The sequence below is a fragment of the Mastigoproctus giganteus genome, chromosome 3, assembly GCF_048544385.1.
Source record: "Mastigoproctus giganteus isolate SK-2022 chromosome 3, ASM4854438v1, whole genome shotgun sequence".
Lineage (NCBI taxonomy): Eukaryota > Metazoa > Arthropoda > Arachnida > Uropygi > Thelyphonidae > Mastigoproctus > Mastigoproctus giganteus.
The window spans coordinates 163,432,986-163,456,834 of NC_143577.1; the positions used below are offsets into that span (position 1 = coordinate 163,432,986).

General features: G+C 35.4%; 1 protein-coding gene across 1 annotated transcript in view; it reads right to left on the reverse strand.

The window, feature by feature from the left end:
- The window catches only part of atl (atlastin GTPase), a 346,856-nt gene that overhangs the window by 191,921 nt on the left and 131,086 nt on the right, over positions 1–23,849 (reverse strand). The window contains exons 4-5 of the mRNA XM_090369474.1: positions 21,229–21,333; positions 5,193–5,243 (exon numbers count right to left, since the gene is read on the reverse strand). Of these exons, the coding sequence (XP_090225600.1) occupies positions 5,193–5,243; positions 21,229–21,333 (156 nt within the window). The remainder of the gene's footprint in view (positions 1–5,192; positions 5,244–21,228; positions 21,334–23,849) is intronic.

Consider the following 23,849-nt stretch of genomic DNA (forward strand, 5'->3'; position numbering starts at 1 on the left):
ATCAGTGTGATGTGAATAAGTATGATTTTTAAAATTTGTGATGTTATGCGACTATGTGGGATGTGTAATGTATTTATGGAATTTGTTGTTAAACAGATTCTGCCATGTAAATCTCTGGACTCAGACATAAAGGTCTAATTCCCTTTATCTACTGGTTTGTATTTTATTAATAACCATTAATATTAAAAACAATTAACCTTTAAATTTTAAAGTTTCTTATAATATAAATTATTAAATTGCAAAAAAGAAAAACATACATGATTTTATCACAAAATGAAAAAACCAAGATTGGACGCTTTTTTTCCATATCGACACATCGCCGAAACTATACCTAGTATTTTTGTTTGTGAGGAACTACTGTTATCTGCATGCAAGCCAAAATAAAAATTAAGTAAAAAACAATTGATTAATGACCGGAAATGAAAAATAAATATTACAAGAATTGTTATACTCACTGCAATGGGAAACGACCAACGCAATGGCACTACTGCAACTTTTAATTAAGCAAGGAAGACTATGCTGTGATATCCTTGATAATACAGACACCTCATACAAGAAAAATAAAATAAAAGATAGGGTATCAGAGGCAAGACTTCACCAGGAGCACTCACACCTGAAAATCCCTAAAGGTCAGGCAGTGCACAGTACATTTGTTTTCTGTGTTGTGTTTCTATTCCTCCCCCATTCCTTTTCTTTACATGTTCTCAATGTACTTAGGCACCCCCCTTCCCCATTAAGTTTTTGGGTAATTTTCTATCATTTAGTTGATTATGTTGGATGGTATATTACGAGGCAACTAAGTATAACGATGCCCCTCTCTGACCTGTGAAAGACCAAACTAAAGAAAGCACAAACTTAAGTAGGGTAAACACTTCAACAGTGAAATAAGCAAATAAAGCTAGAAAATGCAAAGTTTTTTTGACCAGTGCAAAATTGACTAACCACACTAAATGGAAATATGTAAAATAAGGCGAACCAAATTCTACCACAGTGAATAACAGAAAATAAAGTAATATACCATCCAACATAATCAACTAAATGAAAATCCCTAAAGGTCAGGCAGTGCACAGTACATTTGTTTTCTGTGTTGTGTTTCTATTCCTCCCCCATTCCTTTTCTTTACATGTTCTCAATGTACTTAGGCACCCCCCTTCCCCATTAAGTTTTTGGGTAATTTTCTATCATTTAGTTGATTATGTTGGATGGTATATTACTTTATTTTCTGTTATTCACTGCGGTAGAATTTGGTTCGCCTTATTTTACATATTTCCATTTAGTGTGGTTAGTCAATTTGGCACTGGTCAAAAAAACTTTGCATTTTCTAGCTTTATTTGCTTATTTCACTGTTGAAGTGTTTACCCTACTTAAGTTTGTGCTTTCTTTAGTTTGGTCTTTCACAGGTCAGAGAGGGGCATCGTTATACTTAGTTGCCTCGCAGCAGTTCACTGCAGAAATATAACCTTTTGGGATCTATAGATGCTCCTTGAAGGAATCATGACTGTGTTCCCTTTATCTTTCTTTTATTTGTTACATTACTTGTAAGGGTGCTTGCATTCACCCATAGTACATCCTGTAAGTTTTCCTGCTTAATTACAGGCTGCAGTTTCTTTTAATTTTAATTTCTTTTCTCTTTTCTTTTTAATTTCTTTTCTCTACGTTCTGGTCATAATCATGTTTTTAGTTTGGTTTCATATAGGAAATAGTAGTTCCAAACAAAAATACTTACTGTAGTTTTGGAAAGCTTCTGTTCAGCTTAGATTAAGGTTCTTTTATTAGCATTAGCATCAGTAGAGGCATACGATGCAAGAAAGCAAAGCAAGCTTATGCATCATCAGCAAAAAAAAAAAAATCCCTCCATTCGTTCCAAATGCCTGTCCAGCTCAGCCTTAATTTATTTAGGCTATCAACTTCCACAACAAAAGATGGCAGTCTGTTCAACCAATGAACTACCCGCTGGCTAAATGCAAATTTTAGCACATCTATTCTACAACTGTCTTTCCTCAATTTGAAACTGTGCTCACTCAGGTTTTTAATCTGAGCAAGAGGAAGAATCCATTAGCATTCAGCTTGCTCAACCCATTTAAGACCTTATACAGTCGGTCCTCGTATAACACGTGTTTGCATTACACGAATTCGATCATACACGATTTATAAATAGGGGAACGTTATCTTATATAACACGAACCGAATTCGCTTATACACGATTCGCCTTTGTGTTTACAAGAAATGGCAGTCGAATACGGAATCACCCCAACTGAATGCAACACGATAGGAACGAAGAAGATTCTGAAAATGTATTTATGTGTTTTATATCAGTGAAGGGGAAACACATTTCACCATAATAACGTAAAAACCAACACAATTCCAGCTATCGATATAATCGCAAATGCAATTAGATGGAGTTTACTACCAGTTTATAACAGATTCCACTAGCAGAAACGCAACTGGAAATTGTTTTTATTGTTTTATGGTAGTAACCTCCAAAAATGTGCTTTAGTAAAATGCGAGGTGTTAATTAATAGTGTATCTCGGCCTTTACGGTGTTGTTTATTCAGTTGCTACACGCGCGCAGCTTTGTTTCTGTGTCAAGCGTGCCACCTAGTTTGTAATTGTGCTTTATTCCCTAAAAATTAGTAAAATACTTAAAAGGTGTGAAAAGGAAGCGTCCTGGCTAAGACACTGCAGATTCAGAGAGAAAAAAAAAAAGAAGCAATATCGATAAACAGAGGCGGACTGGGTCAAAAATTCTTACCCGGGAAAATTTGTAGTGGCCTCATACTACGGTTTATGGCCAAAATCACACCAACCCCTGGCTCACCGCGGTTTCCCCCGTAAGGCTTATGGCCAGTCCGCTTCTGTCGATAGAGAAAAAATACGAAATTGTGAAACGCTTTGAGCGAAATGAAAGACCATGTGATATTGCACGTGCTGCAGACCTAAATGAGGCAACGCCGAGAATTACAAAGAATGCAGAGAAAATAAAAACAACTTTCATAGCGGGAACAACTCAAAGTGTAATTAAAATCCATTAGATTAAGACACAGAGAATTGGAAGAGATGGAACGGCTGTCATCTCTTTGGATAGAAAATCAAACAAAAAGCAAGTTTGCTTACGATAGAAGCAAAAGCATTAGCAATATTTTATTACGACTTACGTATTATAATTTATACTTACGTATTATAAAATACGTAAGTATTTTATTACGACTATTTTATTTGATATAATAATTTTTTTACGAATAAAATACGTATTTTATCCGTAAAAAATACTTTTTTAGTATTAAAAAATACTAAAAATACTTTATTATGATATAATATTATTTTTATTACGTATTTTAATCGTTATAAAATACGTAAGTATTTTATAACGATTAAAATTACCCGATTATTTATTGTGTTTGGTAATGTTTTGGTTCCAAATGTGTGCTCAATCTTGGGTGGTCGGCACCTAACCCTACTTTTCCCATAGGGCCTGTTGTTTATATTGCACGATTTTGCATTGCACGAGGATTTCTAGGAACACAACTATCGTGCTATACGAGGACGGACTGTACACCTCAATCAGATCACCTCGCAGGTGCCTACTCTCCACTTGCTGCAATTTGCAGAACTAAGCCTTTCTTGGTAAGAGCACCCCTTTGTTCCCCTTACCAATCTTGTTGTCCTTCTTTGTACTCATTCCAGCAACTCTACATCCTTCCTAAAATGAGGCCTCCAGACCTGTACACAGTACTGTAGGTGTGGCCTAACCATTGCCTTGTATAACGGGATAATCACCTCCCTGTCCCTGCTAGAAAAATTCCTATATATCATTGACAAGACTCCATGACCTGCAGTGACAGCCTGTCTGCAATGCTGAGCAAACTTCATATTTGACTGCACAATTACCTCCCCGGTCTTTTTCACTTTCCACTTCCCTGAGTGTAGTGCCACACAGTTGGTACGTTTCTCTTTGGTTATTGCTACCCATATACAGTACTTTGCATTTTTCAATGTTAAACTTCAGTTGCCACTTCTCAGACCATTTGCCCAACTTATCTAGATCCAGTTGGAGTAGCATACTGTCTTTACTGTCGTTAACAACCCTGCCAACCTTTGTATCATCTGCAAACTTGGATATTAAACCTGATAGACCTTCATAAATATCATTGATAAATATACAAAACAACAATGGGTCCAACACCGAACCCTGGGGAACTCCATTAATAACATTTGTCCACGAAGAGCAGTGTCTATTGATTACCACTCTCTGTCATCTTCCACTCAACCATCCTTTTATTCATTCTGGCAACTTACCCTAAATGCCATACCTCCTCCCCAATTTGTACAGCAGTCTTCCACGTGCAACATGGTTGCCAGGTGTCCTGAATTTTATTATTTAAAAAATAAATAAATAAAATAGCACTAAAACTTCATGATATATCAATGTTCTGGTTTTGCATTTCCAAAAATAAAGAAATAAAATTTAACACAAACCAATTAAATAGTGTCTGTGATATGACAGACATCACGTCTTTTGTCTGAGATATGACAGACAAAAAAACCTTATTGATGTCTTAAGACATCAACACGGTTTTTTTTGCCTAAATCACAATGACTGAACTGCAGTATCAAATATATATGCTACCTAGCTGTTCTCTAGCATAACAATCGGTTGCCAACAAAGATGAACAGAAGCTTTTAACCATATACATATTATAGCATAGTGCCTAGAAATCCTTAAAAAAAAAAAAATAATAATAAATAAATAAAAAATGGGTTTTCTTGGAAAAACAGTGGTCAAACAGGGATGTACGATAGCTCTTATGTTTAAGTTAACTACAGTTCAAGTCCATTCGACTGCTAAATAAGGGTTTTTTTTTTTTTTGTAAACTCCTCTGGCCATATGTGGTTGTTCCAGGATAAAAAACAAAAAATTTGTTAACTAAGTTCTCAGAAACTGAAGCTACAAAATTAAACTGTATTTTTATCATAACCATATAGATACATTATGCAAAAAATTGTTTGGTAAAACAGATAAACACTCAAATATAATTTAAAATAATCAATAAGTAAAATTTCATGAGATAATTTAAATGCATTGCAGCAGCTCAACTAGTACCAATCAATTAAAACACAGGCACTTGTTTATAAAAAGTGAAAATCTTTGAGATGCCTAAATTCTATTTTACAAAGAGGCTTGATATCTTTACCTGCAAATGTTGAAGATCGTCTTCCTGAATATTCTGAGAAAGATTAAAAACCTAAAGGGATAGAAAAAAATATATATATATTATTACCAGTACTGGGAAAACTGATTAAAATACGAGGAGCGGTACAAACGTAATGCCTCCTATTTTTTTACTCAGAAAATTTAATTCTTACAACTATGCTTTTTACATCAATTAATCCTCAACCATTAATAAATACACCATTATTTTTCCACAAAGTCACCGTTTTCTATGCACTTCTGCTGTCTGAGTCAGACGCTGAATTCCAATCCTAAGTTCTTACTCTTGTTCTGGAGGGCTACCAGAACACTGTTTGAGCTGGTAGTCCTCAAAATGAGTTCCACGGAGTGCATCCTTCAGCGGGCCAAAGAGGTGATAGTTGGACAGTGCACGATTCGGGAGGCACCTCTGTAGCCAGGTGGACAGGAGCAGCAGTGCGTAGCACACGCGTCTTGATTAGACCGGGGTTCGAGTCCATGAGCCACCAAATACGGAAAGGTCAGGGAATGACCACCGCATATCCCCGGGGCAATATGGCCTTAGTTGCTAATGCTCCTAAAAACCAAATAACAACAACAACAGCAAGATTCGGGCTACGAGAGGGATGAGGAAGAACAGCGCACACCAGTCTTGCAATAGCCTCCATCACGTACAGACTTGTGTGGGGTCATGGGTTGCCATGGAGAAGAACCTCATTGAGGTTTTTGTCCAGTAAAAACTCTACAGATGCAGGCTTCAACCTTTTCAATGTTTCCACATATCGATCTAAGTTGATTGTTGTGCCACACTCCAAGAAGTCCACAAGCAAGAGCCCATCTTTGTCCCAAAACACAGTTGCCATGACTTTACCAACAGAAGGCTGTCTTTTGAACTTCTTGCATGGTGAATTTTGATAGTGCCACTCCATCAACTGTCATAACGGTGGACCCAGGTTTCGTCGCCTGTGACTATGCTTGAAAGAAAAACCTCTCCTTCACTCTCGTAGTACTGGAGAAGTTCCATACAGATGTCTTTCCGGGCTTCTTTGTGCTCATGTGTTAGCATTTTCACGACACGCTGAGAGCAAACCTTGTAGCCTAGTTCCTTTATGATGGTTATCACAGCAGGTTTCCCTATACCTGGTTATCACAACAGGTTTTTCTTGCATCACACAAGTCGCATGTTGTGATGCAGCGGTCCTATTTGATCAGCGTGTCAATCTGGCTCTTATCTGTTGTCACTGATATTACTGGCTGGCAGCTTCGGGGCTTGTCAACAATGTCATTTTCCCCGGTCTTAAAGTGTCTTACCCCATGTCTAACTGTACTCACATCTACAGTTTTGTCACCATAAACATTTTTGAGATACATATGGATTTTGATAGGAGTAACTTCTTCCTGGGTAAGAAATTCAATCACCACTCTTTTCTTGATAAGTACATCTGTAAAATACACAATTTTAAAGTATCCGCATGCTGCACTCACAAGACAAATCACAACGATGTTCAGTATGTTGAAACACTCAGTGACAGGCAGAATGATTTACGGCACCAAATTTGAAAGCAAAACATTAGCAGGCATTACTTTCGTACCAAGCGTACATATTAAGTGCCAAGCACAAAATATATTTTAATTACTATTATGGCACAATCAGGTCCATTCTACCTTCATGTAATAGTTCTTTTATTTATTCTGCTTAATATTTTATATGTATACTGATTTGTTTCAATTTAAATTTTTAAAGCCTATAACTGCTCTTACACTATCTTGAAAAAGTGTTTCATTGTGTGAACAACAGTGTTCTACACACCACATTAGACTGAAATCTTCCATATTTGGGCCATTCATGCTCTTTACTAAAGCTCCAAAAGCTACTACCAATGAAACTGAACTGGAATCTCAGCAACCCTGTTATGGATGTTTTTCTCAATTGTAGGGTTTTTTTTGTTGCAACATTTTGACTAACAGTATAAGAGGAAAATTTTCAAAGAAATAAAGTATTACCAGTACATGAAAACCAAGTAATTTTTGTCCTCAAATTCTGGGTATCCCATTGGGTCATTTCAGAATTTTTTTTAATAAACTCTGACCCACAAGAGAAAAAATGAAATGCATAGTAATCAGCTGCCAGGAAATGAAGAGGGTACCATACAATAGTCAATAACCTAAAAGGGATATTTTCCACATATAGAAACAAAAATTGGTGTAACGATGAAGATGCCCAGTGATATAGTAAAAAAAACCACAAAACAGATCATCAAGGACTGTCCCTATTAAAAAAATTATTCTCCAAAAAGGATCCCAATACGTGTCAATTTCACCCTGTGTCACTACCACTCATTTCAATACCATATCATTTCTCTTTTAGGAACTATGAGCCACTCTGCCCTCCTGGATAGGCTTTTCACTAACGAACTACGCCTGCAGCGACAGTATAGTCCTTCACTCTTGAAAAAAAGTGACCAGTTAAGCTACCAATATGGAACATGTTGGTCTAGCCCTCACTCAATTTTCCAGTTCATCCAATAGGTATCCCAAAGGGTTCAAATCAGAATTCTGCACCAATCATTCCAACTTTTATATGTTCATGTCAACGAATCATTCTCAAACAGTGTTGGCAATCATCTCAGCAACCCAGTTATGGACGTGCAACCCAGTTATGAGCATGGGGCATTATTCGCTACTAAAGAATTGCCATATCATAAGGAGCATGGAATTGTACTAAATGTCAAATTTATGCAGCAGCATTCATAGTTACTAGCACAACCAAAGGTCCTAGACTACACCTTAACCCCACCTCCATTGAGCTTCAATGTTGGCATAATACATTCTGGCAGCAGATGTTCTTCAGGCATCCTCCACACCCACTCATCTAATCAGAAAAGGATGCAATGAGATCTGTCATTCCATAGAACCAATTATGCTAAAGTAGTTAGTGATATTTATGTGCTGACTTTCTCTACCATGAAAACATGAAAACCAAGGCTGTCTTATTTATTTAAAGCATATTATCTGTTGCCTTGCTGATCAGTCTACAGCAGGGTACAAGATTATTCCAAATTTTTGCCTTAAAATAGGTTTTTTTTTTTTTTTTTTTTTTTTTCCCTTGATTGATTTATTTAAATGGTTTGTTATACAACAGTCTTATCCTTCAGTCACGATCAGTCCACAGGTGGTTCCAGCCCCCAAATATATCCGGATACTGAAATATAAAAGAAATATACAGGGTGTCTATAAATTATTCACCTGATCATGAAGCTTGATTAAAATTTTACTGTAACAGTTATTGTAAAACTGTTTGCTACACCTAAAAAAGCAATTCAAAGAATTTCTTATCACACAACTGCACTTCAGTAATGTGTGGTGCACATTGTCCTTCATTCATGAAAACACTGTGAATTCTAAAAATTACGCAGATATACAACTACACATGTTCTATAAGAAAGATGGAACACCACCAAACTGGAGCTGGCATGCACATGATTTCCTCGATAAAAATTTTTTAACTGATGATTCAGCCAATATAGTCCCATTCCACGGCCTCCTCATTCCCCGAATATCATGCATATGGATTTCTTTTTATGGGGCTGCATAAAGGACAAGATATATGCAAAGAAAAAGTTAACAACACAGAGTTAAAAGACTGGATTGAACAGGCAGTGACTTCCATTCTCAAAAGATGCTTCAAATACTTGGAACAAAATCGGCTACAGTTTTGACATTTTACGTGCTACCAAAGGTGCCCGTGTGGAGATTTACTGAAGTGCAGTTGTGCAATAAGAAATTGTGATCAGAAAGTGAGTTGCTTTATTAAGCACAGCAAACAATTTTAAAATACATAATACAATAAAATTTTAATTAGCTTCATATTATTAAGATTATGAAGCTAATTCAATAAAATTAGCTTCATAATCAGGTGAATAATTTATAGATACCCTGTATATTTTTCAGCCTATTTCCACTTGTTCTGCACTGCTCAGTGGTTGATAAGTCATTCCTCAAATACTAACAAAATCTTATTCTCAATACCTGAAAATGACCATTATGTGTATCAGGTAAATCCCACTTGTTTAAATCAGAATGAATGTAAATGTAGAAGTCCATGCTGTTTTCTTTGACTAGTGCTGTTTTTTTTTTTGATTAGTTCATCTTCTGAATCTGTCCAATTAGCTTCATTATTATTATTAATATTTTGTTAGAAAAATACTATCAGATCAGTAGGTCTCTTTGCTCAATATTATAAAATCCATTCTGCAAAACAGACCTTTGGTTTCTGTCTCTAAATAGTGACTCCATAATTTTCCCAGTGGCTGCAGGTGTTTCTAAAGGCATTTTTCTTTCTGCAACTGTTTTCAGCCATTTTTATTCCAGTTCAAGCTTAATAATGGTAGTTTTTACAAAAATGAAGGATCATTGGTCATATACAAATAGTTTTTTAAGCCACTATTTTGTTTTAATTTAAAATGCACAAGCCCCCCTTTCATGTATCTTTCTAAATATTCCACAGAGATCAATAAACAAATAGATTGAGTAGTCTTTTCTTTTCTTTTTTTGTTAGTTGTTGGTGCATTGGCTTCTGTGGCCATAATGCACCTCCCAAAGGTTTTCGCATTTTCTACTCTGATCCAAGCCCGAGGTGGGATCTGAACCTGCGAACTTTGGATTTCCATACAGGCACTTTACCCACCCAGCTAGCCCGGTCGGCATTGAGTAGTCAAATATTTATCAAACTTTTGATTGAATTATTGATCCTGACAAATATTTGTAGTTTAAATTCATCTTTTACACTGGGTGTGTCCATTAATAAAGTAATAGGCAGGTCACAGATATGGGAAAATTTCTTGGAATCCTTCTAGATCAAAAACAAAGAGCACATTATCTCTCAGTTCAGGAGCCCAATATCCATCATAAACAATTCTTTTCTTTTAATCACTCAATACACAGCATGCAACTGGGTCTTCAACAGGGAATTTCATACTAAATGTGCTGCTGTTGTGGAATTTTATATTTTGAAATGGCTAAACCAAAAGATGAAGTTTTCCCATAATATCAACTTTTTTCAGTGAAATGTTTTATCATGCAACTTTCTGGTACAGATGGCATCTATATATGGAAGTTCATTGCTTGGAAAATTACTTTAAAGTGGCTATATGCTGCATCAGTTCTAATTTACAAAATGAGGAGGATAAAGAAATTCTCTTTTTGCATGACGTAAGGATTGTGGCATTTGACGTAAGGCATTTGACTCCATACAGCATAAGGCAATGTTTCGGGCACTGGAAAGACAAGGCATTGATACCCCATATGTTATGATTTTGAAGAAAATATATGAGTGTGCTACCTCCTTTATTAGACTAGACAAAGACAGTAGGAAATTTAAAATTGAGAAAGGAGTTCGACAAGGAGACACAATATCTCCGAAGCTGTTTACTGCTGCCCTTGAGGAAGCTTTCAGAAGATTAGACTGGTCGCAGAAAGGAGTCAATGTGAACGGAGAGTACCTAAACCATTTGCGATTTGCAGATGACATTGTGGTCATAAGCCATGATCCCAAAGAATTAGAGGAAAATCTTAATCAGTTATGCACAGCTAGTAAGGATTTTGGACTAAAGATGAATATGGCTAAAACAAAAGTAATGATGAACAAGTATGCCACAGAAAGGGAAATAATGATTGAAGGAGCAGTAATTGAAAAGGTGGAGTCATATACTTATCTGGGACAAGTTATTAGCTGTAATAATGATAAATGGCTGGAAGTCAAGAGAAGAATAAATTTTGGATGGATAGCATTCAGGAAATATAGTCACATACTGAAGAGCAATATCCCAGTTTGTCTGAAACGTAAAATAATGGACCAATGTATACTCCCCACCATGACTTATGGAAGTGAAACTTGGGCACTCACCAAAAGAATGGAAGAGAAGCTGAGAACCACACAGCGAAGAATGGAACGAATCATATTGGGAATACGACTGTTAGATAAGAAGAGAAACACATGGATTAGGCAACAAACTCAAGTAAAGGACATTCTTATCAAAACTAAAGAACTAAAATGGTCTTGGGCAGGACACATAGCTCGAAGACATGATGACAGATGGACTAAGAAAATAACAGAATGGTATCCAAGAGGAGCTAGAAGAAAACCTGGAAGACAAAGGCGGAGATGGATAGATGAAATTCATGAGTTTGTGGGTAGTAAATGGATGTCCAGTGCTCAAAACAGAAGCAACTGGAAAGTTGCTGGAGAGGCCTTCATCCTGCAGTGGATTGAAAATGGCTGATGATGATGATGAAGGATTGTGGATTGTGACAAATAATCTAAGTAATCTGTATCACAGAAAACAACCAGCAAGTGAACGTCAGTTGACTTACTGATTGTTTTCTGTGATATACAGAGGTCGTTCATCATATAAGCTGCATGCAACCGATACTTTGTGGCAAATGTGTTTCTTTTTTATGTGGTATGTACATGCATGTCAGCTATGCAATGAGCACTGTTCATCAGAGTACTCTTCACGTAACTACAGGAGCATCCAGAACTTTACCTATTTACAGTTTGCATGCTGATAATTCATCTGAGCCTCTTGTACATCTTCGATGAGGTTACCTACTTTGCATATATATCAGAAGCCCTCGTACAAGATCCTCACTTAACTAACACTCCCTCTTTAAACATCTATCTAAAAGTAACTTCTGTAGTAGACGTGTCAGGCATGCAAGCTATCATGCTAGTTTTGTTTACAGTAATATTTTTTACACACAGTGAAGTCAAAACTAGCACACTAGTAAAAAATAGTAAACACTTGTATGAGACCTGGTACGTTCTTTGCCCACATAAGTTCAAGTCATAACTGCACACTTCCAAAACTGCTCAAATAAGTTTTACTGAAAAGTTTTAGCCATTAGCAATGCACAAACAATTAATACTGTGCATTAATTGGTGGTGCAATACAGATGAAAAATGGCTTAATTTCTTGAGAGGGATCTGTCAGATACTGCACATATGCTCCAGGTTAAATGAAAGCCTAAAGTGTGAAAAATTAGTTCAATATTGTTTCTAGCCAATGGTTGACTTTAGTTATTTTCTGTCTGATTCACACTGCAGTGCTAAGGGTACCAGTCCAAGGTACCTGCAGCTAGTAGTTTAGTGTAGTACACACATACCTGTTGATTCAGCTGTATGCTTCCAAAAAAGGTCAGTTGTGTTTGTTTGAAACCATTTGAATCAGCAAAATTATTAATTACAGTATGTAATTTAATTAAATATGGATGAGAAAAGATGTTGTTGTTTTTATATAAATTAAGTTAGACGCTCTAGAAAGACTTGATGAAAGCAAGTCGCTAAAAAAAAGATTGCTACTGAATTGGTTGAGATAACTGCAAAACATTTGAAAATAAAAACCATAAAAAGCTAGAATGAATTTGCACTCAAGTTTGCTTCAGGGTGGTTCTTTCTTCACTTTAAAGAAAATTAAAGAGTGTAATAGGAGATGCATTATGGCTGTGATTTATGCAAGAAAAATTATGCTGAACTCCAGTCAGCAAATCCACACTCAAAGAAAAGGCCTTGGCCTTACATCAAAAAATTGAAGTTGCAGAAAATTTTACAAGTAATGGATGCCTTGGACATTGGAAAAAACATCACGGCTACTAAGCATTAGTGGGGAGAAATTAGATTTAAGGTCATTTATCAACAGAAAAATTTATTGTTGAACAACTGATCGCTTGCCTTTACCAGTTTACCCACTGCTCCTAAAAATCAGTATGGATGGACTTTTTTTTTTTTTTTAAATGAATCTATCGTCTATAAAGAAATTAAAATTATCTGAAAAGACTATTCTCTTTCTTGATAATGCTCCTTAAAGAAGCGGGCATAAAGGCCATATATTTTCAGCATTTATCGTAATTTCCTTGATCCAGCCTATGAACCAAGGGGTTCTAGAATGATTGAAGAAACAATAGAGGTGGAAGTTTTGAGTCTTGTTCAATTTTTAACAAAATTGAACAAGGCCAAAATATGAATAAAATACAGCACTGGCAAGGAATGAAATTCCCACTTAAAACATTTATTAAATTTTGGAAAAAAAACTTTTTTGGTCTGAGACTGACATAATTAATGAAAGTCCCAAACCATGAGAAGATAATGAAGAATGTAGTAAACCACATTTCAGGCAATCAAAGGTTCCAAAGATTTATAGCAATGGATTTGTGGAGACAATTTGTTTCAAAATGAGTTATGGCCAATGTACAAATCATACAGGCCACAACAGATCAGGTGGATTAAGTTCAGAGCCAAAAATTTCTCATGCAGCAGCTAAAAACACCCTTAAAAAAAGGGGGGGGGGTCTATTTAATTTATATATATTTAAATAATATTATATTATTATCCATGATGGGTGGTAATGATCACAAGCCAAATGAAAACAGAACATAGGATTTTCAGATACTTTGGGACTGGAAAATAAGTTTTCCCCCTATTTCTTCTCAAAATATAAATTCAGAACCTCCTTTGCTATGCCTTTGTCTATCTCTAACCTTACAAAATGGAGAAAAAATACTATACTCCCAATTGCTACACAGAAATCACACCTACTACACAGTTTCAAAAATATAAACAACCAGATTTACTGAGAAGATCAAAACTGAACTCAGGTGCTGCAGCAGTTTTTCTGTAATTAACCATAGCCATTTTCCTGCCTCTGATCTGTGATACTTTTTTCAGTAGAATTATGCTTTTAAACTAGCCTTAAACAGTATTGGCAAGTACTAGTTTTTTCTCTTCCCTCATCTATATACCAACTCTCCCTAAGTGCAGTACTGGCTTTATAGAATAGTTTAACTTTCTTCACACCAACTGATTCAACATCTTAAGAATCAACGCAGATTTTCAAAGAGTAGGAAAACAAGTTGCTATCTGTTGGATTCTTAGTCATTCTTGAATCTAAGGAAATGGTCATGCAGACAGCCTCAAAAAATTCAGATCGCAATACATGTAATGACTTTCAGTTCATTCCTTGTACAGATTACTGAGACATCTTTCTTGCCAAGTCTATACTTCTATTTCAGTGCTGAGATCAAATATGCAAGATTTTTTTAATTTTACAAAGTTCATGCCATAAACATTGTAAAATTAAACAATCGCTATTTATGTAGTTCCAGTTTACAGACAGACTAAAAGAAGTTATACTGACAACGCTGCATATTGGGTATACATCTCTTCTTGGGAAGATGCCTCTATTCAGTTCTATTCTGTATGTCAGATACAACTCAGTAAGGCACAATCTGACTGATTTTACATCCTTTTCAGCCAGCCAAGCTATTCTCCTTTCATACACTGGCAAATATTGGATATACATCTGCTTCTTGGGGAGAGCCTCTGTTCAGTTCTGTTCTGTATGTCAGATACAACTCAGAAAGGCACAATCTAACTGATTTTACATCCTTTTCAGCCAGCCAAGCTATTCTCCTTTCATACATTGATACAAAGGCACAATCTAACTGATTTTACATCCTTTTCAGCCAGCCAAGCTATTCTCCTTTCATACATTGGCAAACATCAAGGCCCCCCCCCCAATCCTTCTTGATATGCTTGGTTATAGAGAAAATTCAGGAAACATGTTATATATTTTAAATGTTTTTGAATAACAGATGCTCTTTGATAGTCTAACTACAATTGACTAACCTGAATATAGTAATAAGTACTCTGACAGATGCATTCTGGCTTTAGTTGTCCATGTGTCATAAATCTGCATAATCAACATTCTTTATTAAAGCTATAAAAATCCTGATTTTTATAAATACCCTAAATGAGCAACTAGACCAAAATACATGTATAGTTGCTTTGTATAGTATATATGGATGTATAGTTGCTTTATTGTAGGGGTTTGATTTTCTAAGCAGCAAATTACACCTTGAGAGCAAATAAAGGTTCCCATGTCAACCAGAATAGATAAGTCTATGTGAAAATATATAGAAATAATGGAGGAGATATAATTGAGGGCTTTGATTGCAATGCAGACGGTTAGTAAAATAGTAGCCTTATTGAGAACATGACCACTCAGAAAATTCTGGATGAAACACTAGTTGCTTTCACAAACAGTAGATGATATTTTATGTCCAGTGTAGCATCCTAACCTTTCACTTCATTGTAAATGACAACTTCAGTGCTACTGAAAATGTAAAATAGTTGCTTGCCAGAGTTTGAAAAGTGGTGTAAAAGTTTGACTGTTAGACAATGGGATCAGGATACAACACACACTGCTGGCGTAGTAGCAAACCATTCTCGGGTAAGATGGCACTCACAAATCAATCATTTACTCTAGGAGGAGGAGCAGAAAAGTAGTGCAGTCTACTGGAGAGTTTGAAATCTGTTTAAGAAACTACAAATGCACTTCAACTAAGAAACCTTATTGCTAGGCAATTCTTTGGGGTGCTGTTGAAATGCAAGGAAGGTGCCTCCGAGTGCCAAACAATTTCCAAAGTAATCAGGGGGAACCCAGCAACCTTACAGTGCACTTTCAAATTATATTTATTTTATTATGTTTAATAGTACTTGCTCCTTAATTCTGTACTGAGGAAGTCTTTCTTTGCTACAGAGTCAGCAAAACTTTCAAAAAGGAAAGTTGCTGGATTCTTCTTCTTTTCTTAAATCAACAGAACTAAAAAACTAATTTCTAAACTTAATTGCCTGTCAGCACTGCTCCTTCCTACATGTGGGAGGAATGAAAATCTTGAGGGAGAAAAGAAGTTGAGGGCTAAAAGGAGCAAATATAGATCTACATAAATACTTCAATCTTGTGGGACCACAGACCCACCACACTGCAAAGAATAGGATCATAACCTGCCATAAGGTAAAAAGGACAAAATGACCAGCCAATTAACAAGATATCTTCTATGGATCAATCCATTTATTTCATAGAAGACATTTTCATAATTTGGGAACATGGACAGGAAGAATTACTTATTTCAAAGAACATCTAAAGAGCATTCATCCCACCATTAAGTTTAAGTTTCAGATTGAGGCCAATAATAGCTTGCCTTTCTTGTATGCCTTAGTGACTAAAGAGAAAGATAGACTCTGGAGTTACTGCTACCCACGTGTAGTACCTTGCATTTGTTAACGTTAAACTTTGACGGCCATTTCTCAGCCCATCAACACCATATTCCTAGATCTTGTTGCAGTAGCTCACCCTGACAAGTTGTTAATCACCCTGCCAACCTTTGTATAATATTTGAATTGGATAGGTATTTTGCATCTACATTCACACAAACGGAATTCTTCAGGGAAGGGGATGCCAGAAGTTTATCAAACTAAAGAGGAACTAAATGACTTTGTGATAACTGAAAGGAAAGTGGAGAAGAAATTGTTGAGGATGGATGTAAAAGAGGCACATGGAATCTATCCAATTGTATTAGTTTATTTCTTGATGGATAATGTCCAGATCTCACTTAAATACATGATAAAAGCTTTTTGCTAAAATATGCAATTTTCAAAATAACAGATATAAACTGCAGAGTTATCTTATTGTTACTGTGATACAAATGGATAGAATTTTGTGTTCTTCCTTTCAGCCAATTCTGCTTGGAGATTATTTCCAAGATGAATTAAATAAAAAACAAGTTTATTGTTTAATGAAAGTAGAATTATATCTAAAATTATGAGGTTTACAGTTGAAAAAGGAAACATTTATTGAGAGAAGCAGAATATTCCAGTTGATCTGGATAATGAATCTGCTTACTTTGAATAAAGCAAAAACATAGAATAATATAGAATAAAAACATTGAATAACAAAATACATCAGCTTCATTGAATAAAGAAGTCAAATTTTAAATGGCAGAAAAAGTTTATATTTGAGAGAGGGAAAGAAATGCTCACTTCAAAACAGAAAGTTAAAATAAGAAGAGCAGACTTAGATTCAGTGCAAGATAATCCTTTGCCAAGACAAGAGCAGACCACTACATTAGCATATGATGCAAGCTTATATACAGCATCAGCCAAAGGAGAGAGGAAAAAAAAAAAAAAAAAAAAAACTTTCACCCATCCATAAGATCCAAATTTTTTCCAGTTCTTCTTTCAATTTATTTAAGCTATCAACTTCCACAATGACAGATGCAAGTATCTTCCAGTAATCAACTACCCACTAGCTAAAGGCAAAATTTCCACACATCTCTTCTACAACTATCTTTCCTCAATTTCAGTTTATGCCCACTCAGCCTTGTGATCTGAGCAAGAGGAACAATTCCATCAGCATTGAGCCTGCTCAAACCATTCAAGGCTTTATACACCTCAATCAAATCAATCACCTTGCAGGTGCCTAGTCTCCAGACACTGCACTTTAATCACCTCCTTATCCCAGCTAGTAAAATTCCTGTATATCATTGACAAGCCCCCATGACCTGCTCTGGCAGCCTGTCTGCACTGCCCAGAACACTTCAGTATCTGACTGCACAATTACCCCAAGAACCGTTTCATTCTCCACTACCCTGAGTGTAGTACCATACAGTTGGTACATTTCTGGGGTTACTGTTATCCATATGCAGTACTTGGCATTTGTCAATGTTTAACTTCACTTCCCCTTCTCAGCCCATCTGTCCAAATTTTCTAGATACTGTTGCAGTAACAACATACTATCACTACTGCCATTAACAACCCTGCCAATCTTTGTATCATCTGCAAACTTCGATATTAAGCCTGATATACCTTCAATATTATCATTGATTAATATATAAAAAGATGATAGGCCCAACACTGAACACTAATAACATTAGTCCACATAGAGCAGTGTCCATTTATCACCACTCTCTGCTGTCTCCCACTCAACCATTCCTTTATCCGTTGCAGCAACTTGCCCTTAATGCCATACTGCTCCAATTTGTAAAGCAATGTTCCATGTGCAACAGTATCAAAAGCTTTTCTGAAATCCAAATATATGATATCAAAATTATTTTTTGCATCCAGTTCCTTTGTCGCCACATCATAGTATCCAATGAAATTGGTTAGACAAGGCTTCCCCTTAACAAACCAATGCTGTGTCTGAACTATTACTGCAGTCTTGTCTAGGTGATCCTGCATCACTTCTTTAACCAGTGACTCCATTGTTTCTCCCAGAACAGAAGTTAAACTAACAGGTCTATAATTATTTGTGTCACCCTTGTTGAACACCCTGTATGAATTGGGGATACATCTGCACATCTCCAGTCCATAGGGACTTCCCCCTGAATCTAAGGATGCTCTCATAATTATGGCTAAGGGTTTGCTAACTTCCCTCGCTGCCTCCTTTAATATAAGCGATAGATCCCATCCTTGTCTGACAAATTTGATTGGTTATTATGATGCGGTTACAAAGGAACTGGATGCAAAAAAATAATTTTGATATCATATACTTGGATTTCAGGAAAGCTTTTGACACTGTTGCGCATGGAAGACTACCGTACAAATTGGAGCAGAATGGTATTAAGGGTAAGTTGCTACAATGGATAAAAGGATGGTTGAGTGGGAGAAGACAGAGGGTGGTAATCAATGGGTGCTGCTCTTCGTGAACTAATGTTATTGGTGGAGTCCCACAGGGTTTGGTATTGGGTCCACTGTTGTTTTGTATATTTATCAATGATATTGATGAAGGTATATCAAGCATAGTATCGAAGTTTGCAGATGATACAAAGATTGGCAGGATTGTTATTGCAACAGGATCTAGAATCTGATTGTTGTCTTGATTGTTGTCCAGCCAGTCCAATCCAGAGTAGATGTGCTAAAGTGGCACTTTGGCAACTTTTTCATGTTTATTTATGAACTGAAGTGTTTATTCAATTGAAAGGACAACCCTTTTCTGTGTTAAAGATGGACAGATATAGGTGGATTAAAAAAAAAAAAAAAAAAAAAAAAAAAAAAAACTGAAAAATGTTAACATTAATTGTACAGTAGTAAAGAGACATTACAAAATGAACACAAATAACATCTGTAATGGATTACAGATATTTCTTTGTTATCCCACTTCCATGAGTGAGAAGTTGGTTAATCATGAGTCTACTGTAAATGTTCGCTAATTATTCACCCACTTTCACAGGAAGGCTAGCCCTGCCATAACAGGCACATTATCAACGCCAAGTTCCTGATAATTTTTTGAAGAAATCCCACATGCTGTCAGGTTGTTCAAAACAATATGTCCAATGTAATCTGTACCTTCATACGGTTTGTATGTAATCTGTACCTCCCAATGTTTGCTTCACATTTTTTTTTTTTGCAAAAGATCACCAAAATGGGATATAGCTTGGAATCATTACCTTTAATATTTGATGATTTGAAGTGCTGGTCAAGACATCAAAGACAGATATTGTTGGGATATCAGAGATGTGGTGCCACACAGATATAAGGAATACAGAATTGGAATTTGGAGAGTACAATGTGTACAGACAGGATAGGAAGGGGTTAAGCTGTCAATTAAGAAACACATTAAATCAAAGGAAGTGCATCCAGTTAACATAGATGGACAGTGCAATGCTGAGTCAGTTTGGTGTGACATAAGCACTAGGAAAACAAAATCTTATATCTTGCAAAAATTCTTCAGCTTCAAAGATTCTTCAGCTCTATACTTATCTTCAATGACACTCCAATTTCTAGACAAGATCATATATCTCTATTGGGGATTACCCTGACTTTTACTCTCTCTTGGCATAAGCACAATAAATATTTCTTCCTCCATATCTAAAAAAAAAAAAAAAAACCACACACCTTGATTTCTGTTTTGCTTTTCTTCCAAACAGCTGTTCAACTCTGTTTATTATGTACAAACTCCAAATCTGCCCTACCATGGAATACTTCCCACATCTGGTACGGTGTCCCCCAAAACCTCTCTCAGGCTTCTGGATCCCATTCAAAAGAATGGCAATTAGATTAATTAATGACGAATCTCTAACAGTCTCTCTCCACTGTCTCATAGATGTTCTGTTTCTGCTGCATGCCTTTTCTATAGATACTTCCATTGGCTCTGTTCTTCTGAATTGGCTTATATAATTTCTGCTCTCTTCCAAAGCAGTCCACATCCTTTTACTGTCGAACTTCAAAATCATAGAACCAACTTTTCCTTCCTCATTTATTCATTCAACTTCTGTTCTTTGGAGCAACCTTCTTTCATACATATTTTCTGAAAATTAATCTACAGAAGTTAAAGTCTAATGCCAGAAAATACATTCTTTCATCTTCTAAATCTTCAACCAATACGCAGTACTAAATACTATAGGTTCTAATACCTCTCGTGTTTGGGGTTTTCATTAAAAAAAAAAAAAAAAAGCCTCCAACATATACATACAGCATTAATAAGAGTGGCATCACATCATTACCTATGCCGGTAGGTTTGGTTTCATGCCCTTCTCCACAAAGCCATTCTGTAAATGTTCATTACTTTTTTCCAGTTTACTGCGCAGTGTAGACAATTTTTCAAGTTAAACCTTTAAAAGAAAGAAAAGAAACAACTAAATCAAAACACAGACATTGGTTCTTAATGCAGACTTTCTAATAACACCACTATGCACAATGTGAAAGATGTATAGGCATAACTGTGCCTTGAGTATTGACAAATGCAGGCAGAACAGCAATTACCTCCTCTGCAATTAGTTGAGAAATTGGTTTTCATTACCATTTACCTCAACCATTCGGTATCCCAGTTCCCTTAAATTATTTGTTTTCTTTAAAGATCTTAGTGTCAGATCCTACTGCAATGCTTCAGCTCATGCATAACAATTTTGACAGCATGGTAGCATTTAAATAAAAAGGGACAGCTATCTTTTATAACAGAATCTTCTATTATACCACTTTCTTTTATAAGAAAACATTTCACCTTTAAACACCATACAAATTCCTTCACTAAATAAATCTATTTTTTTTTTTTTAAATTCTCTCTCTTTCTCCATTCTTTGAAAGCTTCAGATACCAAATTTAAACAGGACAGTTACAACAGCATGCAGAGTAATCTAAACAGCTAAATACAATTCACAGGCAGTCTGTTTTGCTAAATGCATAAAATGAGTTCAAAGTGCATAAATACCTGGACGGAACTTGTCATTGTGCTCAGAGCAAAAATTGTGGCACAATCTTTTACAGTTGACTCACTGTCAAATGCTCCCTGGGTATCCATTAGCAGAACAGCTACCTATAAAATAATTGTTTAATAGTTTATAACAGGAAGAAAAGTAAAATCAATTGCTTTTACTTTTTTTTTTAAGTTCAACTAATACCTAAGCTGTTGTTTCTTAATAGTTTTTTCCCTTAAGAAAAAATCTAAATGAAAAACTGATTTTAAAAAAATCAAAAAATAGAATATTCTAACACTATACATCACACAACAAATTAATTTATCTCAAGGTATAAATTGTTAGAATTTTTTTTATCAATATCACTTGTGAAGAAAATGGCTAAAGTAAAAGAAGATTAAAGTAAAATAAGTCAAAAAAAAAAAAAAAAATTCATCAGAGGACTAATTTGAATTTACTGTAATACAAACTTTGTGGAGCCAGGGTTGCAAATAATAGCAGCAGTAATTATGAATTAACACATTCACTGCTTCCTGAATGCAAATATACAGGTCCAGATTTTAATCCAATTGGAGGGGGAACCACCCTTCTAACTTTTCCTTCCAATTCAACAGAACAAAAATTGGATATTTTATCAAGCAACCTTCACTGGAGGCCGATGAATTTAGTCACAGTGAGAAGAAAGCCAAAAAATGTTTCTGGCCTTTCCAATCTAGACTGACTCAATCCTGTGGATTTCACAATTCCAGAGATATATTATGAGGTAGATTAGGATGGTTCCGAGGTCAACGGTGGGTGGAAGAACTGACTTGAGAGTATATCTATGGATATTTCTAAACTTTATAATCTTTTACAGATTAGATCAACATATGAAGTATTTAATAATTGATTGTGTTGTATTACTATTAAATTAAATTACGATGTTCCTATAAAATTGCCATATAGTTGCCAAATTTTATGATTATTACATTAATGATAATTATTTTGTTCATTATTAGATTTAAGCTTTAAAACTTAAATTTTAAAAAAATTTAAATTGAAATTTTAAATTTAAGGCTTGGAAAATTAAATTAAGTTAATTTAATTTTGACTGGGACTCCCTGGATTTACTTTTCCTTATTAAGAGGTTTGGGATAGTCTTTTTCCTGAGAACTTCAGAATATCTGTATCGAATAAGTTGTAATAAGCATTGTAGAAGTTAGCTTCTTGTGGAGCTTCTGAAAAATTTTATGAAGTAGGCTTCGTTGAAGGTTTTCTGAAGTATGGAGAATATGTTTAGAACTATGGTGTTAGAGAAATCCCACGTGCCTCTGCAGGAAAGGGAAAATGCAGCTGTTTCAGACTTTGATTCTATTCGGTGTCTTGTGAGAACATAAAGATCACATCTGTGTACAGTACACAAAACAAATGTGTTACCTTTACCATATTTTATAATACATTTAAGCATAAACACAAAAATTGGCAAATAATACAAAAAGTACAACAAATACTATTCATGTATTCCACATATTTTATGTAACATAGCCCATCACACCTAACAACCAGCTCATTAAACTAGCCAATTTAATGAAAGCAAGGCAAAACTTTTGCAGAATTTTTAAAAATTACAAATTCAATAATGAAGCTGTAGTTCTACTACTTTTCACAAAAATTAAGAAAAAAACTATACTATAATGGTGAGACAGGAGTCAAAAAAAAAAAAAAAAGTCTACATTATAAATCTCTAGTCAGGTTTTACAATAGGCAATGTTCACAGCTGTAGTTCTACTACTTTTCACAAAAATGAAGAAAAAAAACTATACTATAATGGTGAGACAGAGGAGTCAAAAAAAAAAAAAAGTCTACATTATAAATCTCTAGTCAGGTTTTACAATAGGCAATGTTCACTGCAAAAAAAACAATACCTCATACCTGTCACCATTGGTGGGATTCAGCCGGTTCGCACCGGTTCGGCAGACCGATACCTAATTTTTTGTTGAGTTCGGCGAACCGGTTGTTAAAATGGCAGTTGTGATCAGGGTTCTCTCTAAGGTGGGCGCCTGGTATTCTATGCCATTTATTAATTCAGCAAGAAATTTTCATTTAGTATCTATAAAATGAAGAAAATGTATGTTCTGACTGATGTTTATCAATGGTATAAGCATTGTGCTTGGTTTATAAAAGTTTATGATATGACCACACGTGGACAGAATCAGTAAAAATATTCAAATATATAGGCACATATCTGCTCCTGCTCTGTAATATATTAAAATAAAACATTTTTTAAATTTTTTGCAGTAGCCCTTAAAAGGATGAAAAGGCAACAGAGTTTGACAGATTTTTTGAATAAGAAACAAAAATCAGAATTTGTTGTATTAGAATTGGCCTTGGATTCAGTTACATCACCAACAATTTTCGTTGAACTAGTTGAATTGAAAAAACAAGATGCAGAGACAATATGTTCTTCAGTTATGGAAAGTTTAAATAATGTTGGGCATACGAAGAACTACCTAGAAAAAAATTTAATAGGATTTTGCTCCAATGGTGCCAGCGTTATGCTTTGGAGAAAATCTGGAGTGAGCACTAGGATTGCAAAAGAGTTTCCAAACATAATAATATGGCACTGTTTAAATCATTGCCTCCATCTTGTTTTAGA